General features: G+C 47.6%; 1 protein-coding gene across 4 annotated transcripts in view; it reads left to right on the forward strand.

Moving 5' to 3' along the window:
- ABCA2 (ATP binding cassette subfamily A member 2) overlaps positions 1-17,827 on the forward strand; it is a 234,059-nt gene that overhangs the window by 190,881 nt on the left and 25,351 nt on the right. For all 4 annotated transcript variants that reach the window (XM_088665386.1, XM_088665387.1, XM_088665389.1 and 1 more), the window contains 6 exons: positions 1,364-1,577; positions 5,667-5,772; positions 7,571-7,682; positions 11,539-11,599; positions 13,086-13,260; positions 15,852-15,967. In XM_088665386.1, the coding sequence (XP_088521512.1) occupies positions 1,364-1,577; positions 5,667-5,772; positions 7,571-7,682; positions 11,539-11,599; positions 13,086-13,260; positions 15,852-15,967 (784 nt within the window). The remainder of the gene's footprint in view (positions 1-1,363; positions 1,578-5,666; positions 5,773-7,570; positions 7,683-11,538; positions 11,600-13,085; positions 13,261-15,851; positions 15,968-17,827) is intronic.

A 17,827-nucleotide genomic window follows, 5' to 3' on the forward strand; every position in this document is an offset into this window, starting at 1 on the left:
CTTCCTGACAGTAAGAGCTGTTCGGCAGTGGGGTTTGCTGCCAAGGAGTGTGGTGGAGTCTCCTCCTTTGGAGGTCTTTAAGCAGAGCCTTGACAGGCATATGTCAAGAAGGCTTTGATGGTGTTTCCTGCTTGGCAGGGGGTTGGACTGGATGGCCCTCGTGGTCTCTTCCAACTCTACGATTCTATGATTAGGAAGAACTTCCTGACAGTAAGAGCTGTTCGGCAGTGGAATTTGCTGCCAAGGAGTGTGGTGGAGTCTCCTCCTTTGGAGGTCTTTAAGCAGAGGCTTGACAGGCATATGTCAAGAAGGCTTTGATGGTGTTTCCTGCTCGGCAGGGGGTTGGACTGGATGGCCCTCGGGGTCTCTTCCAACTCTACGATTCTATGATTCTATGATACTTTGCACGGTTTCGACAGCCTTCGTTGCACAAGGTTGAAATGACACAAGTTAAATGCTCATAGGTGTCGTCGTGCTATATAGATACAGATATAGCTATTTTTGAAAGAATGCATGGGGTGTCCCTTCATCCTTCAGTTGGGACACAGCACAGGAAGGAATAATCCTATTTAATGAAGATGATATACAGATGGTACCTTACACCGGTAAAATTGGCAAAGCTATATCACAGTCATGATAACAAATGTTGGAGATGTAAGAAAGAAGTCGGATCCTTTCTGGAATAAGGTTTACAATGAACTTAAGAAAGTGTTGAAAAACACATTTGTGAAAAAACCAGAAGCATTTCTAGTGGGCATTGTAGGGAAAGAGATTCCAAAGGAAAATGTGTCTTTTTTTTTTATTGTATGCCACGACGGCAGCGAGACTTTTGATTGCTAAGAACTGGAAATTACAAACATTACCGACGATCGATGATTGGCAGATGAAGATGATGGAGTTTATGGAACTGGCTGAGATGACCGGGAGAATCCGCCACCGGGGAGAGGAAGATTGGAAAGATTTCAAGCAATATTTAGCAAAACATGCAAAAGCGATATATCAAGAATAGAATTAGGTTGTCAATAAACTGTGGAAAAGTTGAATATGTTAAATGGAGAAGCGAAATTAGAATATATGAGGTGATTAAAATGAGTGAGAATTTGCTAAAGTAGATAAGTGACTAAGGACCACAGAGGAAGGGATCCCGAGGGGGTCCATATTTGCAATGTTAATATTCTAAGAATTGGCTGGGTGTTTTTTTCTTTTTATTCTGTATTTCTTCTTTTTTATTGTTTGTCTTTTTCCTGCGCTGTGTTTTTCGTGCTTTTTCTGTTGTTCTTTTGTTCTGAAAATGCAATAAAAAATATTTATTAAAGGAATAATCCTCGCGTTTAACCCAGTTCCTTCGCTCTTCCCCTCTCAGAGACGGTCACTTCTGCCCCGTCACTGGCCAGCATCGTCCACGAGCCCGTCAAATGCACTTGCTCCATGCAGGGCACCGGCTTCTCCTGCCCCAGCGGAGTCGGGGGCCACCCACCGCAGAGGAAGGTCGTGACGGGCGACATCCTGGTGGACATTACTGGGCGCAACGTCTCGGAGTACTTGCTGTATACGTCGGACCGCTTTCGGCTGCATCGGTAAGGGCGGGTGTGATGTTCAGGGAGGGGAATCGAGGCAGCTGCCTGTCTCAAGGCAGGGCCTTTTCTGTGGCTGCTCCTTCCAAAGGAGGCCAGATTGGCTCCCTCCCTGTTTTCCTCCCACCTGGCAGGCTAAGGTGTTGACAGTCAGAGCAAACTGCCTTTAAAGGCTGGTTTAAAACGTGTTCAAATGTAATTTTAACTGTTTTGGCGAGTGTGCTTTTGTCGCTTTGCATTGTGCAATTATGTTTTTAAATGCTAGAACAGTGTTTCTCAACCTTTTTTGGGCCACGGCACACTTGTTCCGTGAAAAAAACCCACGCGGCACACCACCATTAAAAAAGTTTAAAAATTTAACTCTGTGCCGCCCTATATTGACTATATAATTATGACTGTAAGAAACACTTGCCAATTGCTGTGTTGGTTGCAATCTCCTGTAATAAGGCTTCACAAGCCGCTGATTTCTCTCCTCGCCGAAGAGGCCGCTCACTCCCTGACAGAGTGACAGTTTGGATGCTGGCTGGACAAAAGAGGCTCTTCTCTATGGAGTCCCTGTGCGATTTTTATGCGTTACAAAATGCATCGTTTCATTTCCACGTGGCTCCGCTCCTCCCGTCGAACCCGGCTGGGCCGTCCTGAGGTTGCGGTGCATGTTGGGATACTTGGGGTTCTGCCGCTTTTTCCTCTCTGGGGGGGTCTGGGCTGAGGTTGCAGCTGCAGAGATGGTGAGTAGGGGAGGGGGAGCGCTCGGCGACTTTCGATGGGGTGCGGAAGACCATAGAAGAGGGTAAAAGGTTGTTTTCTGCTGCTCCAGAGAAGCGGACACGGAGCAATGGACTCAAACTACAAGAGAGAAGATTCCACCTCAACATTAGGAAGAACTTCCTGACAGTAAGAGCTGTTCGGCAGTGGAATTCGCTGCCAAGGAGTGGGGCGGAGTCTCCTTCTTTGGAGGTCTTTAAGCAGAGGCTTGACAGCCATCTGTCAGGAATGCTTTGATGGTGTTTCCTGCTTGGCAGGGGGTTGGACTGGATGGCCCTTGGGGTCTCTTCCAACTCTATGATTTTATTATTCTATTAGACAACTCAGTCAAAGGGACGCTCGAGGAGGAACCATAGAGATAAAAGAGAGAGCGGAGAGTGGTGGTGGTGCGGGCGGGGCAGGCAGGCGGGTTATGACAGGAATCGCTGCCATCTTGTGAAGGGCGCGCTCAAACGCGGCCATTCTGAGAAGGTTCTCCGCACATAGGTACGGTAGTTCTGCAAATCGCCCTTCTCGTTGCCGCACGTCGCTGTGCTAGAAGACACCTTGAATTCCAGCTTAGGAGAAGAGCAGAGTAGAAATGCAATAAATAATAGTAATAGTCATCTGTCTCTGCCATTTTGGTTTGCTCAGTCTGAGGGCAGCCTAGGCAGCAGTCCACGAGGTCCCGCCAGTTTCGTCCCACTAGGGTGGGTCATAAAAAACTTTTTGGGGAAAATGTTTCCTCCCTTGATCTTCTATCAGGCGTATGGTATAAACATAGTCAAATTTCAAATTGGGGACAAATCAGTTCATATTTAGACCCTGCTCCTACAGATTGAAATTTGGCCTCTCTACGAGCGATGGAAACATAGGAATTTGACTCATTTATTCTCAGGATGTTAAATTGTGAACTAATCAACATAAATTTTAGGTTTTACGTAGAGCAATAATAGTTGCATACTATTATTTTATGCGCTCCCTGGAAGGACAGATCGTGAAGCTGAGGCTCCAAGACTTTGGCCACCTCATGAGAAGAGAAGAATCTTTGGAAAAGACCCTGGTGTTGGGAAAGATGGAGGGCACAAGGAGAAGGGGACTCCCTGGAAAAGACCCTGATGTTGGGAAAGATGGAGGGCACAAGGAGAAGGGGACTCCCTGGAAAAGACCCTGAGGTTGGGAAAGATGGGGGGCACAAGGAGAAGGGGACTCCCTGGAAAAGACCCTGATGTTGGGAAAGATGGAGGGCACAAGGAGAAGGGGACTCCCTGGAAAAGACCCTGGTGTTGGGAAAGATGGAGGGCACAAGGAGAAGGGGACTCCCTGGAAAAGACCCTGAGGTTGGGAAAGATGGGGGGCACAAGGAGAAGGGGACTCCCTGGAAAAGACCCTGAGGTTGGGAAAGATGGGGGGCACAAGGAGAAGGGGACTCCCTGGAAAAGACCCTGAGGTTGGGAAAGATGGGGGGCACAAGGAGAAGGGGACTCCCTGGAAAAGACCCTGATGTTGGGAAAGATGGAGGGCACAAGGAGAAGGGGACTCCCTGGAAAAGACCCTGATGTTGGGAAAGATGGAGGGCACAAGGAGAAGGGGACTCCCTGGAAAAGACCCTGACGTTGGGAAAGATGGGGGGCACAAGGAGAAGGGGACGACAGAGGACAAGATGGTTGGACCGTGTTCTCGAAGCTACGAACATGAGTTTGACCAAACTGCGGGAGGCAGTGCAAGACAGGAGTGCCTGGCGTGCTATGGTCCATGGGGTCACGAAGAGTCGGACATGACTAAACGACTAAACAACAACAAATTATTTTATGCAATATTTATTTATTTAACATGTTGATAATTGACATGAAAAACCAATGGTTTGTAACAAATTATATGGAACAATTAAGCAAACGGTGTCCTAAACAAGTAAACATAAACATTAAACAATAAAACACCACTCATATTATGTGTTGCGTCAAAACATCACATTATACTTAATTACTTAATTACTAATTACCAAAATAGAGGTTTAGTGTAAGGCATAAAAGCATATTTTTAGCATATATGGTGTACAAGTACAATGTATAATATTGCATAAGGCATAATTTTATTAATTACACAAAATGTAAGCATTTAGTACAATTTATACCTAAGTAATTAAGTATAATGTGATGTTTTGATGCAACACATAATATGAGTGGTGTTTTATGAGTTTGATGGATTTCTGTATTTTAGTGTTTTGTCGGAAGCCGCCCAGAGTGGCTGGGGAGACCTGGCCAGATGGGCGGGGTATAAATAATAAATTATTATTATTATTATTGTTGTTGTTGTTTAATGTTTATGTTTACTTGTTTAGTACTGTACACTGTTTGTTTAATTGTTCCATATCATTTGTTCCAAACCCTTGGCTTTTCATGTCAATTATCAACATGTTAAATAAATAAATATTGCAGAAAATAAGAGTAGGCAACTCTTATTGCTCTACGTAAAACCTAAAATTTATGTTGATTAGTTCACCATTTAACATCCTGAGAATAAATGAGTCCAATTCCTATGTTTTCATCACTCGTAGTGAGGCAAAATTCCAATCTGTAGGAGCAGGGTCTAAATATGAACCGATTTGTCCCAAATTTGAAATTGGACTATGTTTATAGAATCATAGAATCCTAGAGTTGGAAGAGACCACAAGGGCCATCCAGTCCAACCCCCTGCCAAGCAGGAAGCACCATCAAAGCATTCTTGACATATGGCTGTCAAGCCTCTGCTTAAAGACCTCCAAAGAAGGAGACTCCACCACACTCCTTGGCAGCAAATCCCACTGCCGAACAGCTCTGACTGTCAGGAAGTTCTTCCTAATCATAGAATCATAGAGTTGGAAGAGACCACAAGGGCCATCCAGTCCAACCCCCTGCCAAGCAGGAAACACCATCAAAGCATTCTTGACATATGCCTATCAAGCCTCTGCTTAAAGACCTCCAAAGAAGGAGACTCCACCCCACTCCTTGGTAGCAAATTCCACTGCCGAACAGCTCTTACTGTCAGGAAGTTCTTCCTAATGTTGAGGTGGAATCTTCTTTCTTGAAGTTTTAATCCATTATACCATTTAATACCATTTAATACCATTTATACCATACGCCTGATATAAGATCGAGGGTGGAAAAGTTTTTTATGACCCACCCTACTCCTCACCTTCCTACCTTTTTACAACTAGCCAAAGGCTCATTTTGGCCCTGACTCCGCCACTTTTGACCCTACTAGTCCCAATGGGTCACGTGGCCCCGCTGTGCGTCAGTTTTGCAAAATGTAAACCCTTTGTGCTGAGGCCAGCTCTGCATTTCTGCTCTGTCGTCCGTTCTCGCGCAGGTACGGAGCGGTGACCTTTGGCAACCTCCTGAAGTCCATCCCGGCGTCCTTTGGGGCCAAAGCTCCTCCCATGGTGCAGAAGATTGCTGTCCGGAGAGCCGCCCAGGTATTTGCTTTTTAAAATATTTCCGTAGCCTGCCCTTCATTGATACAGATACTCGATAATGTAGCAGACACCGCCATTTAAAAAACAAAACAGCGGCAGCCAGCAGAGCAGGCTAAACGTCGGACCAAAGGTAGGGGACCCTAGTTAAACTTCTGCATAGCTGCCAAGTATCCCGTTTCCGCCGGGAAAACCCCGTTTTTTCCCTACCGTTTCCCGGCGGTCTCCCGTTTGGTCGTTAATCCCGATATTCTCCCTTAAATCGGCTTCTGGCGGCGGCCATTTTCCCGGTGCCGCTTTGCCCTTCTATGGGCACCGGAAAATGGTGCCGCCGGAAGTCGCTTCCGCGCATGACCGGAAACGCATAAAAGCGACTTCCGGCGGCGCTTTGCCCTTCTACGGGCACCAGAAAATGGCGGCGCCGGCGCCGGAAGTCGCTTTTACGTGTTTCCGGTCATGCGCGGAAGCGACTTCCGGCGCTGGCGCCGCCATTTTCTGGTGCCCATAGAAGGGCAAAGAGCGAACGGAAGTTGCGTTTACGCATTTCCGGTCATGCGCGGAAGCGACTTCCGGTTTTCGCGCGCGCTGCCGATCCCGGATCTTTCCGTCCGGGACTTGGCAGGTATGATACTTCCGTTTCATTTTGATCAGAATAGAGATCCATCTTCGGTATAGTAGAGAAGGATCTTGAGCCAGAACAACTTTTGCCAACCGGGTGCCCCCCAGAGGTTTTGGGCTATAACTCCCAGGCAGCGCAGCCATGCTGGAGTAGTAACACAGCTTTGCTTGTTGGAGGGTGATGATGGGAATTGTAGTCCAAAGGCTCTGGAGGCCATCAGGTTGGAAAAGGCTGTAGTAGAGCTGGGATGGTTTGGGTTTCAATCTCAGATCAGCCATGAAGCTTGTTTGGGTTTAAATCCCAGCCATGAAGCTAATTGGGAGGCTTTTTGCATAACCTAGGGACCCAGGTGGCGCTGTGGGTTAAACCACTGAGCCTAGGGCTTGCCGATCAGAAGGTCGGCGGTTCGAATCCCCGCGACGGGGTGAGCTCCCATCGCTCGGTCCCAGCTCCTGCCAACCTAGCAGTTCGAAAGCACGTCAAAAGTGCAAGTAGATAAATAGGAGGCGCTACAGCGGGAAGGTCAACGGCGTTTCCGTGCGCTGCCAGAAGCGGCTTTGTCATGCTGGCCACATGACCTGGAAGCTGTACGCCGGCTCCCTCGGCCAATAATGCGAGATGAGCGCGCAACCCCAGAGTCGGTCACGACTGGACCTAATGGTCAGGGGTCCCTTTACCTTTACCTTTACCCCGCCGGATTGCTGCGTAGATAAAATGTGCCTCGCTGTCTGTGAGCTCCTGTTAACAGACGAGCAGCCTTGCTCAGAAATATAATAATAATAATAATAATAATAATAATAATAATAATAATAATAATAATAATTTATTATTGATACCCCGCCCATCTGGCTGGGTTTCCCCAGCCACTCTGGGCGGCTGACAACAGAAAAATGAAATCAAACAATGAAACATTAAAAGCCTCCCTAAACAGGGCTGCCTTCCGAAGTCTTCTAAAAATCTGGTAGCTGTTTTTCTCTTTGACATCTAATGGGAGGGCGTTCCACGGGGCGGGCGCCACCACCGAGAAGGCCCTCTGCCTGGTCCCCTGCAACTTGGCTTCTCGCAACGAGGGAACCGCCAGGAGGCCCTCGGTGCCGGACCTCCGTGTCCGGGCAGAACGATGGGGGGTGGAGACGCTCCTTCAGGTATTTAATCTCTCTCCCCCATGCCTCTCTTTGCCAGGTTTATTACAACAACAAGGGCTACCACAGCATGCCTACCTACCTCAACACCCTCAACAATGCCATTCTCCGTGCCAACCTGCCCAAGACCAGGGGGAATCCTGCTGCCTATGGTGAGCCACTCAGCCCTTGTGTGTTGAAATTGGGGAGCAGGTTGAAAGGCAGAAGATACTCAGAGCTGTATCTAAACTTCTGGACCTAGCTAGATTTCGCTTTTTTGTTGATTTCCCCTTGTTGTTGTTGAGTCGTTTAGTCGCGCCCGACTCTTTGTGACCCCATGGACCAGAGCACGCTATGCACTCCTGTCTTCCACTGCCTCCCGCAGTTTGGTCAAACTCATGTTCGTAGCTTCGAGAACACTGTCCAACCATCTCGTCCTCTGTCGTCCCCTTCTCCTAGTGCCCTCCATCTTTCCCAACATCAGGGTCTTTTCCAGGGAGTCCCCTTCTGCTTGTGCCCCCCATCTTTCCCAACATCAGGGTCTTTTCCAGGGAGTCCCCTTCTCCTAGTGCCCTCCATCTTTCCCAACATCAGGGTCTTTTCCAGGGAGTCCCCTTCTCCTAGTGCCCTCCATCTTTCCCAACATCAGGGTCTTTTCCAGGGAGTCCCCTTCTCCTTGTGCCCTCCATCTTTCCCAACATCAGGGTCTTTTCCAGGGAGTCCCCTTCTCCTAGTGCCCTCCATCTTTCCCAACCTCAGGGTCTTTTCCAGGGAGTCCCCTTCTCCTTGTGCCCTCCATCTTTCCCAACATCAGGGTCTTTTCCAGGGAGTCCCCTTCTCCTTGTGCCCTCCATCTTTCCCAACATCAGGGTCTTTTCCAGGGAGTCCCCTTCTCCTTCTGCCCTCCATCTTTCCCAACCTCAAGGTCTTTTCCAGGGAGTCCCCTTCTCCTAGTGCCCTCCATCTTTCCCAACATCAGGGTCTTTTCCAGGGAGTCCCCTTCTCCTTGTGCCCTCCATCTTTCCCAACATCAGGGTCTTTTCCAGGGATTCCCCTTCTTCTTGTGCCCCCCATCTTTCCCAACATCAGGGTCTTTTCCAGGGAGTCCCCTTCTCCTAGTGCCCTCCATCTTTCCCAACATCAGGGTCTTTTCCAGGGAGTCCCCTTCTCCTTGTGCCCCCCATCTTTCCCAACATCAGGGTCTTTTCCAGGGAGTCCCCTTCTCCTTGTGCCCTCCATCTTTCCCAACATCAGGGTCTTTTCCAGGGATTCCCCTTCTTCTTGTGCCCCCCATCTTTCCCAACATCAGGGTCTTTTCCAGGGAGTCCCCTTCTCCTAGTGCCCTCCATCTTTCCCAACATCAGGGTCTTTTCCAGGGAGTCCCCTTCTGCTTGTGCCCCCCATCTTTCCCAACATCAGGGTCTTTTCCAGGGAGTCCCCTTCTCCTAGTGCCCTCCATCTTTCCCAACATCAGGGTCTTTTCCAAGGATTCTTCTCTTCTCATGAGGTGGCCAAAGTCTTGGAGCCTCAGCTTCAGGATCTGTCCTTCCAGTGAGCACTCAGGGCTGATTTCCTTAAGAATGGATAGGTTTGATCTTCTAGCAGTCCATGGGACTCTCAAGAGTCTCCTCCAGCACCATAATTCAAAAGCATCAATTCTTCGACGATCAGCCTTCTTTATGGTCCAGCTCTCATTTCCATACATCACTACTGGGAAAACCATAGCTTTAACTATACGGACCTTTGTCGGCAAGGTGATGTCTCTGCTTTTGAAGATGCTGTCTAGGTTTGTCATTTCTTTTCTCCCGAGAAGCAGGCGTCTTTTAATTTCGTGACTGCTGTCACCATCTGCAGTGATCAAGGAGCCCAAGAAAGTCAAATCTCTCGCTGCCTGATTTCACTTTTTTTGTTGATTTCCCCTTAGTTGCCTTTAACACTGTGATGGCGAAAGTCTGTTTCACATTTTAGGAGGCCTCTTGCGAGTGTGTGAGTGTGCCGCCTCTCTGATCCTTACATGGGTTTTTGGATGGGCCGCCTGTGGAAGATGCTCTTTGATCAGAAAGATGTTGAAAAGAAAACAGATTTGGCTGGCATGCCTATCTGTGTTATAATAAAATCCATACTGGTTTCAAAAGTCATATATTTAGAGGTTCAATCTTGGAAGTATGGAACCGTAATAAAGCTCTGCTAGAAAGGGAAACACCATGGTGGGTTGCCCCCTTAAACGTCCTAGCTATACGAAAAGTGAACATGGAAAGGAAAGGAATTACGTATGGGGATATTGTTGTAAAAACGAAAGATGATTTCAAATTTCAAATTTATGACCAGATTAAGGATAAATTCGCCGGATGGCTACAATATTATCAAGTTAATGATTTATTTAATAAGGATAGAAGAGAAATTGGTTTTGAGGGGGGAAAAAGTCGAAATTTCAAATTGAATTATTGGAAAATAGTCAAAAATTATTATCAAAAATGTACAATTTGTTACTGGATTGGATGAGTTGACAAAGGATTGTATGATCAAATGGGTGAGAGATTTCGGGCACAATATACCCACTGATTGCTGGACAAAACTATGGAAAGAACATCTAAATTTTACAGCATGTACTACACTCAAAGAAAATGTAATGAAGTTAGCACACCGTTGGTACCTAACACCAGTAAAATTATCCAAAATGTATAGAAATCAAAATAAATGGTGTTGGAAATGTGAAACATCGGTGGGAGAATTTTACCACATGTGGTGGGAGTGCAAAAAGGTTAAAAAAAATTGGGATTTGGTTTACAATGAATTAAAGAAAATTCTGAGATACACCTTTCCCAAAAAGCCGGAGGCTTTTTTGTTGGGATTTCTAGACAAAGAAATAGCAAATACTGACCAAGATTTCTTTTTGTACGCCACTACGGCGGCGAGAATTCTAATAGCCCAGAAATGGAAAACTAAGGAAATGCCATCAATTAACGAGTGGCAGTCGAAACTTTGGGAATATATGGAAATGGCCATACTCACCAATAGAATCCGGGAACAGGATGAAGGAGAACTCAAATTGCAATGGAGTAAATTTGTTGAATATGCTAAAATCAATTATAAAGGTATGAAAACGTTAGTGGTAATAACATAACTCTGACAATGATACATATATAATGAATTAAACAATACGATATGAGATTGAAATAATTTACCCTTTGCTGGAAGGAAGGAAGTCGTGCTGTTGATCTTGATGTACATATTGTTTTCTGTTCTGATATACCAATTGTGTTGGGAAATCAATAAAAATGAACCATGTTCAAATATATAAAAGGATGTCATATAGAGCAGGGAGAAAGGTTGTTTTCTGCTGCTCCAGAGAAGCGGACACGGAGCAATGGATTCAAACTACAAGAAAGAAAATTCCACCTCAACATGAGGAAGAACTTCCTGACAGTCAGAGCTGTTCGGCAGTGGGATTTGCTGCCAAGGAGTGTGGTGGAGTCTCCTTCCTTGGAGGTCTTTAAGCAGAGCCTTGACAGGCATGTGTCAAGAATGCTTTGATGGTGTTTCCTGCTTGGCAGGGGGTTGGACTGGATGGCCCTCGTGGTCTCTTCCAACTCTATGATTCTATGATTCTGTGATTAGGAAGAACTTCCTGACAGTCAGAGCTGTTCGGCAGTGGGATTTGCTGCCAAGGAATTGTGGTGGAGTCTCCTTCTTTGGAGGTCTTTAAGCAGAGGCTTGACAGGCATCTGTCAGGAATGCTTTGATGGTGTTTCCTGCTTGGCAGGGGGTTGGACTGGATGGCCCTCGGGGTCTCTTCCAACTCTATGATTCTATGATTCTATGAGTGTCTTGCTTGGAGCCTGGTGCCTCCCAACCCCAAATGTTTTGGACCACAGATCCCATCAGCCCCCAGCCAGAATTTCCTGGTTGGAGCTGATTGGAATTGTAGTCCAAGACAGATTGGAGACGGCTGGTTTTGGCCGCAGCTTCTTGCCTTTCTGCAGCGCAAAGCAGTTCACCCGTCCCTGTTCTTCTCCTCATCCACTCCAGGTATCACTCTGACCAACCACCCTATGAACAAGACCAGCGCCAGCCTCTCGCTGGATTACCTGTAGGTATCCATTTGTTTACCTTTGCTTCCAATTTCAAAATGAAACCGGGAGTGGGTTTGGTTCTTTGAATTGAGATTGTGCTACATGCTTTTTCTTTCCTTTAAAAAAAAAGAGAATAATGATTTTATCATTTATAGCCTGTCCGACTGGTTGGGTTTCCCCAGCAGAATAATATAAACAGATGGGTAAGGGGGAGAGCTGCATAGCTGCCAAGTTATCCCTTTTTTACAGGGATTTTCCCTTATGCTGAATAGGCTTCCTCGCGAGAAAAGCGAAAACTTGGCAGCTATGGAGACCTGGCAGAGTTGCCTTCATCCCCTCCTTTGTCTATATTCTGTCTTGGGCCCGGTCTTATTCAACATCTTGATCAATGACTCGGATGATGGGCTTGAGGGCATCCTGAGCAAGTTTGCAGACGACACCAAATTGGGAGGGGTGGCTAATACCCCAGAGGACAGGATCACACTTCAAAATGACCTTAACAGGTTAGACAACTGGGCCAAAGCAAACAAGATGAATTTGAACAAGGAGAAATGTAAGGTACTACACTTGGGCAGAAAAAATGAAAGGCACAAATACAGGACGGGGGGCACCTGGCTTGAGAGCAGTACATGTGAAAAGGATCTAGGAGTCTTGGTAGACCACAAACTTGACATGAGTCAGCAGTGTGATGCAGCAGCTCAAAAAGCCAATGCAATTCTGGGCTGCATCAATAGGAGTATAGCATCTAGATCAAGGGAAGTAATAGGACCACTGTATTCTGCTCTGGTCAGACCTCACCTGGAGTACTGTGTCCAGTTCTGGGCACCACAGTTCAAGAAGGATACTGACAAGCTGGAACGTGTCCAGAAGAGGGCAACCAAAATGGCCAAAGGCCTGGAAACGATGCCTTATGAGGAACGGCTTAGGGAGCTGGGTGTGTTTAGCCTGGAGAAGAGAAGGTTAAGGGGTGATATGATAGCCATGTTCAAATATATAAAAGGATGTCATATAGAGGAGGGAGAAAGGTTGTTTTCTGCTGCTCCAGAGAAGCGGACACGGAGCAATGGATTCAAACTTCAAGAAAGAAGATTCCACCTAAACATTAGGAAGAACTTCCTGACAGTAAGAGCTGTTCGGCAGTGGAATTTGCTGCCAAGGAGTGTGGTGGAGTCTCCTTCTTTGGAGGTCTTTAAGCGGAGGCTTGATGGCCATATGTCAAGAATGCTTTGATGGTGTTTCCTGCTCGGCAGGGGGTTGGACTGGATGGCCCTCGTGGTCTCTTCCAACTCTATGATTCTATGATTCAGTGTTAAGCTTACTGGAAAAATTAGATTAGGAATTAGATTTAGGATTCGGAATTAATGGGGGTCCTTGTCACAATAGCGGCTCGATGAGGGGTCCTCGGGGAAATTTTGTGGGGAACCCCTGCTATAGCAGATTGCCTAATGGTGCCTGGATTTATCGCCTCGTGTCTTTCTCCTCCTTTCCCTGACCAACCCGCAGGCTCCAGGGCACCGACGTGGTCATCGCCATCTTCATCATTGTGGCCATGTCCTTTGTGCCGGCCAGCTTCGTGGTCTTCCTGGTAGCAGAGAAGTCCACCAAAGCCAAGCACCTCCAGTTTGTGAGCGGCTGCGACCCAGTGATCTACTGGCTGGCCAATTACGTCTGGGACATGGTATCTTCACAAAGCTTTTTTTCATTATTATTATTTTTAAAAAATCTGATCCAGAAAAGCAGTTTGTGTTGTTTGTTTGTTTGTTTGTTTGTTTGTAGCATTTCTACTCTGCTCTTCAGCCATAAAGCTTACATACAATCCGTTGAAACAAGAAAGTCCCTGCCCCTGCAGGCTTACAATCTTAAAAAGCAGGGGAAGCGCAACGCGCAAGGGGAAAGGGGCAGGGAGAGAAGGGAGGGGGGGAATCCAGCTCAGGCACGAATTCTGCAACAGTTGTTCTTATAATGACCAGCTGGCCCAGTTCAGGGGCAGAGGCATAGCTGCCAAGTACCCCGTTTTCCCCGGGAAACCCCCGTTTTTACTTACCTCTTCCCGGCGGTCCCCCGTATCACTTTGTCTCCTGTTTTTCTCCGTTATTTTCTCCTGCCGGTGGCCATTTTTGGTGCCCATAGAAGGGCAAATCGGAAAGGAAAAAAATTGCTTCCACTGCGACCCCCTAACTCATAGCTGTCAAGTACCCCGTTTTCCCCGGGAAACCCCTGTTTTTACTTACCTTTTCCCGGCGGTCCCCCGTATCACTTTGTCTCCCGTTTTTCTCCGTTATTTTCTCCTGCCGGCGGCCATTTTTGGTGCCCATAGAAGGGCAAATCGGAAAGGAAAAAAATTGCTTCCACTGCGACCCCCTAACTCATAGCTGTCAAGTACCCCGTTTTCCCCGGGAAACCCCCGTTTTTACTTACCTTTTCCCGGCGGTCCCCCAAATCACTTTGTCTCCCGTTTTTCTCCGTTATTTTCTCCTGCCGGCGGCCATTATTATTTTTTTCCTGATTTGCACTTCTATGGGCGCCAAAAACGGCCGCCGGCGGCTTCAAAAGTAGCTTCTACGCATGACCGGGAGTGCATAGACACGACTTCCGGCGTCGCCCCGCCCATCTATGGGCACAAAAAATGGCCGGCGCTGGAAGTCGCGCCGGCGCACTTCCGGTCCTGTGTAGAAGCTCCTTTTGAAGCCGCCGGCGGCCATTTTTGGTGCCCATAGAAGGGCGAAGCGACGTCGACGCAACTTCCGGTGTCGCACGGCTGCCGGTCCCGGATTCTGCAGTCCGGGACTTGGAAGGTTAGGGCAGAGGCTGTCCGGCGGAGCTTGGGGAAAGCCTTCCCCTGGTATGTCTTGAAGAGTTGCTGTGATTCAGAGTAATGTTGTTATAGTTATAGATTCAGACTAATATAGTTATTAGGCGGTTGGAGGTTGGATGGCGGCTAACAGATTGAGATTGAATCCTGACAAGACAGAAGGACTGTTAGTGGAGGACAGGAGGCGGACGGGTGCGGAGGACTCCCTGGTCCTGAATGGGGTAACTGTGCCCCTGAAGGACGAGGTGCGCAGCCTGGGAGTCATTCTGGACTCACAGCTGTCCATGGAGGCGCAGGTCAATTCTGTGTCCAGGGCAGCTCCGTCTGGTACGCAGGATGAGACCCCACCTGCCTGCGGACTGTCTCTCCAGAGTGGTGCATGCTCTAGTTATCTCTCGCTTGGACTACTGCAATGCGCTCTACGTGGGGCTACCTTTGAAGGTGACCCGGAAACTACAACTAATCCAGAATGCGGCAGCTAGACTGGTGACTGGGAGCGGCCGCTGAGACCACATAACACCGGTCCTGAAAGACCTACATTGGCTCCCAGTACGTTTCCGAGCACAATTCAAAGTGTTGGTGTTGACCTTTAAAGCCCTAAACGGCCTCAGTCCAGTATACCTGAAGGAGTGTCTCCACCCCCATCGTTCTGCCCGGACACTGAGGTCCAGCGCCGAGGGCCTTTTGGCGGTTCCCTCGCTACGAGAAGCCAAGTTACAGGGAACCAGGCAGAGGGCCTTCTCGGTGGTGGCGCCTGCCCTGTGGAACGCCCTCCAACTAGAGGTCAAAGAGAACAACATTACCAGACCTTTAGAAGGCATCTCAAGGCAGCCCTGTTTAGGGAAGCTTTTAATGTCTGATGGATTTCTGTATTTTAGTGTTTTGTTGGAAGCCGCCCAGAGTGGCTGGGGGAACCCGGCTAGATGGGCGGGGTATAAATAAATTATTATTATTATTATTATTATTATTATTATTATTATTATTATTATTATTTAGTTTGTGTGCTGCCCTTTGTCAGAAGGCCAGAGGCCAGTTTATAAAATGCAAACACAAATGTTGCCACATCATATCTGCGCGACATAAAACACAGGGCAGTTATATAAACGCAATTTATAGCAGTCGGAAATGTATGGCGAAATACAGATTCTCTTCAAAAGCAGCAGCAGCATCAAAATTAAGGGATCTAAAATACAAAGACAGTCGCACAAATACATAATCTTCTGTCTATGCAAAAGTAAGTCTTGGTTCTGGGCAGCCGGCAGAAAATGAGAGACCCTCCCGGCCTCTCACCCTGGGAAATCTTCACTTCCGTGACTCGCACTCAGAGTCCTTCCGCTTTCTGCCTGCTGTTTTCATGTCCGAAAATGCAGGATCGAATAGCAGGTGGGGATGCAAAGCCTCGCCTTCTAGAGACGCTCTGTTCTCACGCTTTCCTCACCTTTTCTTCCCTCCTGCAGTTGAATTACCTGGTCCCGGCAACCTGCTGCATTATCATCCTCTTTGTGTTTGACCTGCCGGCATACACCTCGCCCACCAACTTCCCAGCTGTGCTCTCGCTCTTCCTGCTTTACGGGTACGTTGGCGCAAACAGCAAAACAGCCAGAACTTCCTGACAGTCAGAGCTGTTCGGCAGTGGAATTTGCTGCCAAGGAATTTGCTACCAACTGCTTGGAATAGCAGTTGGCCATAGCAAAGAGGGTTGAAGTAGCAAATTAGGCAGGGAATATTTTCCACCTCACCCCTTGCCGTGTTACCAGGTGAATTGCCAGCTGTAGTAGGAGACTTTTCAGTGGTGGCCCCAGAGCAGTGGAACTCTGCCCCTTTTGGGGATGCGGCTGGTCTCATCCCTTGCCATGTTTAAGTGGGCTTGGAAGACTGAAAGTGGGCTTCAAAGCCCTCTGGAACATGACAAGGAATGAGACCTGCTGCATCCCCAAAGGGGAAGAGTTCGCTGCTCTGGGGCCACCACTGAAAAGTCTCTTATTATAGCTGGCGATTCACCTGGTAAGTCTTGGAAACGGCCTGGAATGGTCAAAGGCCTGGAAACGATGCCTTATCAGGAACGGCTTAGGGAGCTGGGTATGTTTAGCCTGGAGAAGAGAAGGTGAAGGGGTGATATGATAGCCATGTTCAAATATATGAAAGGATGTCATATAGAGGAGGGTGAAAGGTTGTTTTCTGCTGCTCCAGAGAAGCGGACACAGAGCAATGGATTCAAACTTCAAGAAAGAAGATTCCACCTAAACCTTAGGAAGAACTTCCTGACAGTCAGAGCTGTTCGGCAGTGGGATTTGCTGCCAAGGAGTGTGGCGGAGTCTCCTCCTTTGGAGGTCTTTAAGCAGAGGCTTGACAGGCATATGTCAAGAATGCTTTGATGGTGTTTCCTGCTTGGCAGGGGGTTGGACTGGATGGCCCTTGTGGTCTCTTCCAACTCTAGGATTCTATGATTCTATTATTAGGAAGAACTTCCTGACAGTAAGAGCTGTTCGGCAGTGAAGTTTGCTGCCAAGGAGTGTGGTTGAGTCTCCTCCTTTGGAGGTCTTTAAGCAGAGGCTTGACAGCCATATGTCAAGAATGCTTTGCTGGTGTTTCCTGCTCGGCAGGGGGGTGGACTGGATGGCCCTTGGGGTCTCTTCCAACTCTAGGATTCTAGGATTCTATGAAAACTGGGGCCTTGCATTGTCCTTGTAGGCACCCAGAATGATCTTCATAAAGAGGGAGGTTGGGGGGTTATGCCTGTTCCCTCTGTTTTGGTGGCACTACCATGTTGAGAGGCAGTCTACCTTAGAGAACCAGATATTGGGAACATGCTAGGGCAATTGCCTTCCTGCCTTGCTCCCAGGGTTCCCATTGGGGCATCCGGTTGGCCACCGTGGGAGGCAAGATGGACTTGCTTTGGTCCGATTGAATGGTGCAAATACTTAAGCTTTTGGGCCAGACTCTGCCTCTGTATATACGATTTCCAATTGTACAAAAATATCATAATGACCCGATTTCTCTGGCTGCATAAACCAAATGTTTATCAGATTACCTGAGGGCCTGCAATGAATAAAATCATCAACAGTGATTTAGATTGAATCTCCTTTTTCAATCCATTAAATAATGGTCATAAAAACAGGGCAGACAGACATGCAGTCAGCTACGTTCCTATTTTAGACCCAGAAAGGCTGAATACATTGGTGCTCCTGCCAGAGGTGAACATTTGCCTCCTTAAAACATCTTTATCAATGACTTGGATGCTGGGCTTGAGGGCATCCTGAGCAAGTTTGCAGACGACACCAAATTGGGAGGGGTGGCTAATACCCCAGAGGACAGGATCACACTTCAAAATGACCTGAACAGATTAGACAACTGGGCCAAAGCAAACGAGATGAATTTTAAGAAGGAGAAATGTAAGGGCAAAAAAAAAAAAATGAAAGGCACAAATACCGGA

Source organism: Zootoca vivipara, chromosome Z2, assembly GCF_965207765.1.
Source record: "Zootoca vivipara chromosome Z2, rZooViv2.hap1.1, whole genome shotgun sequence".
NCBI lineage: Eukaryota > Metazoa > Chordata > Lepidosauria > Squamata > Lacertidae > Zootoca > Zootoca vivipara.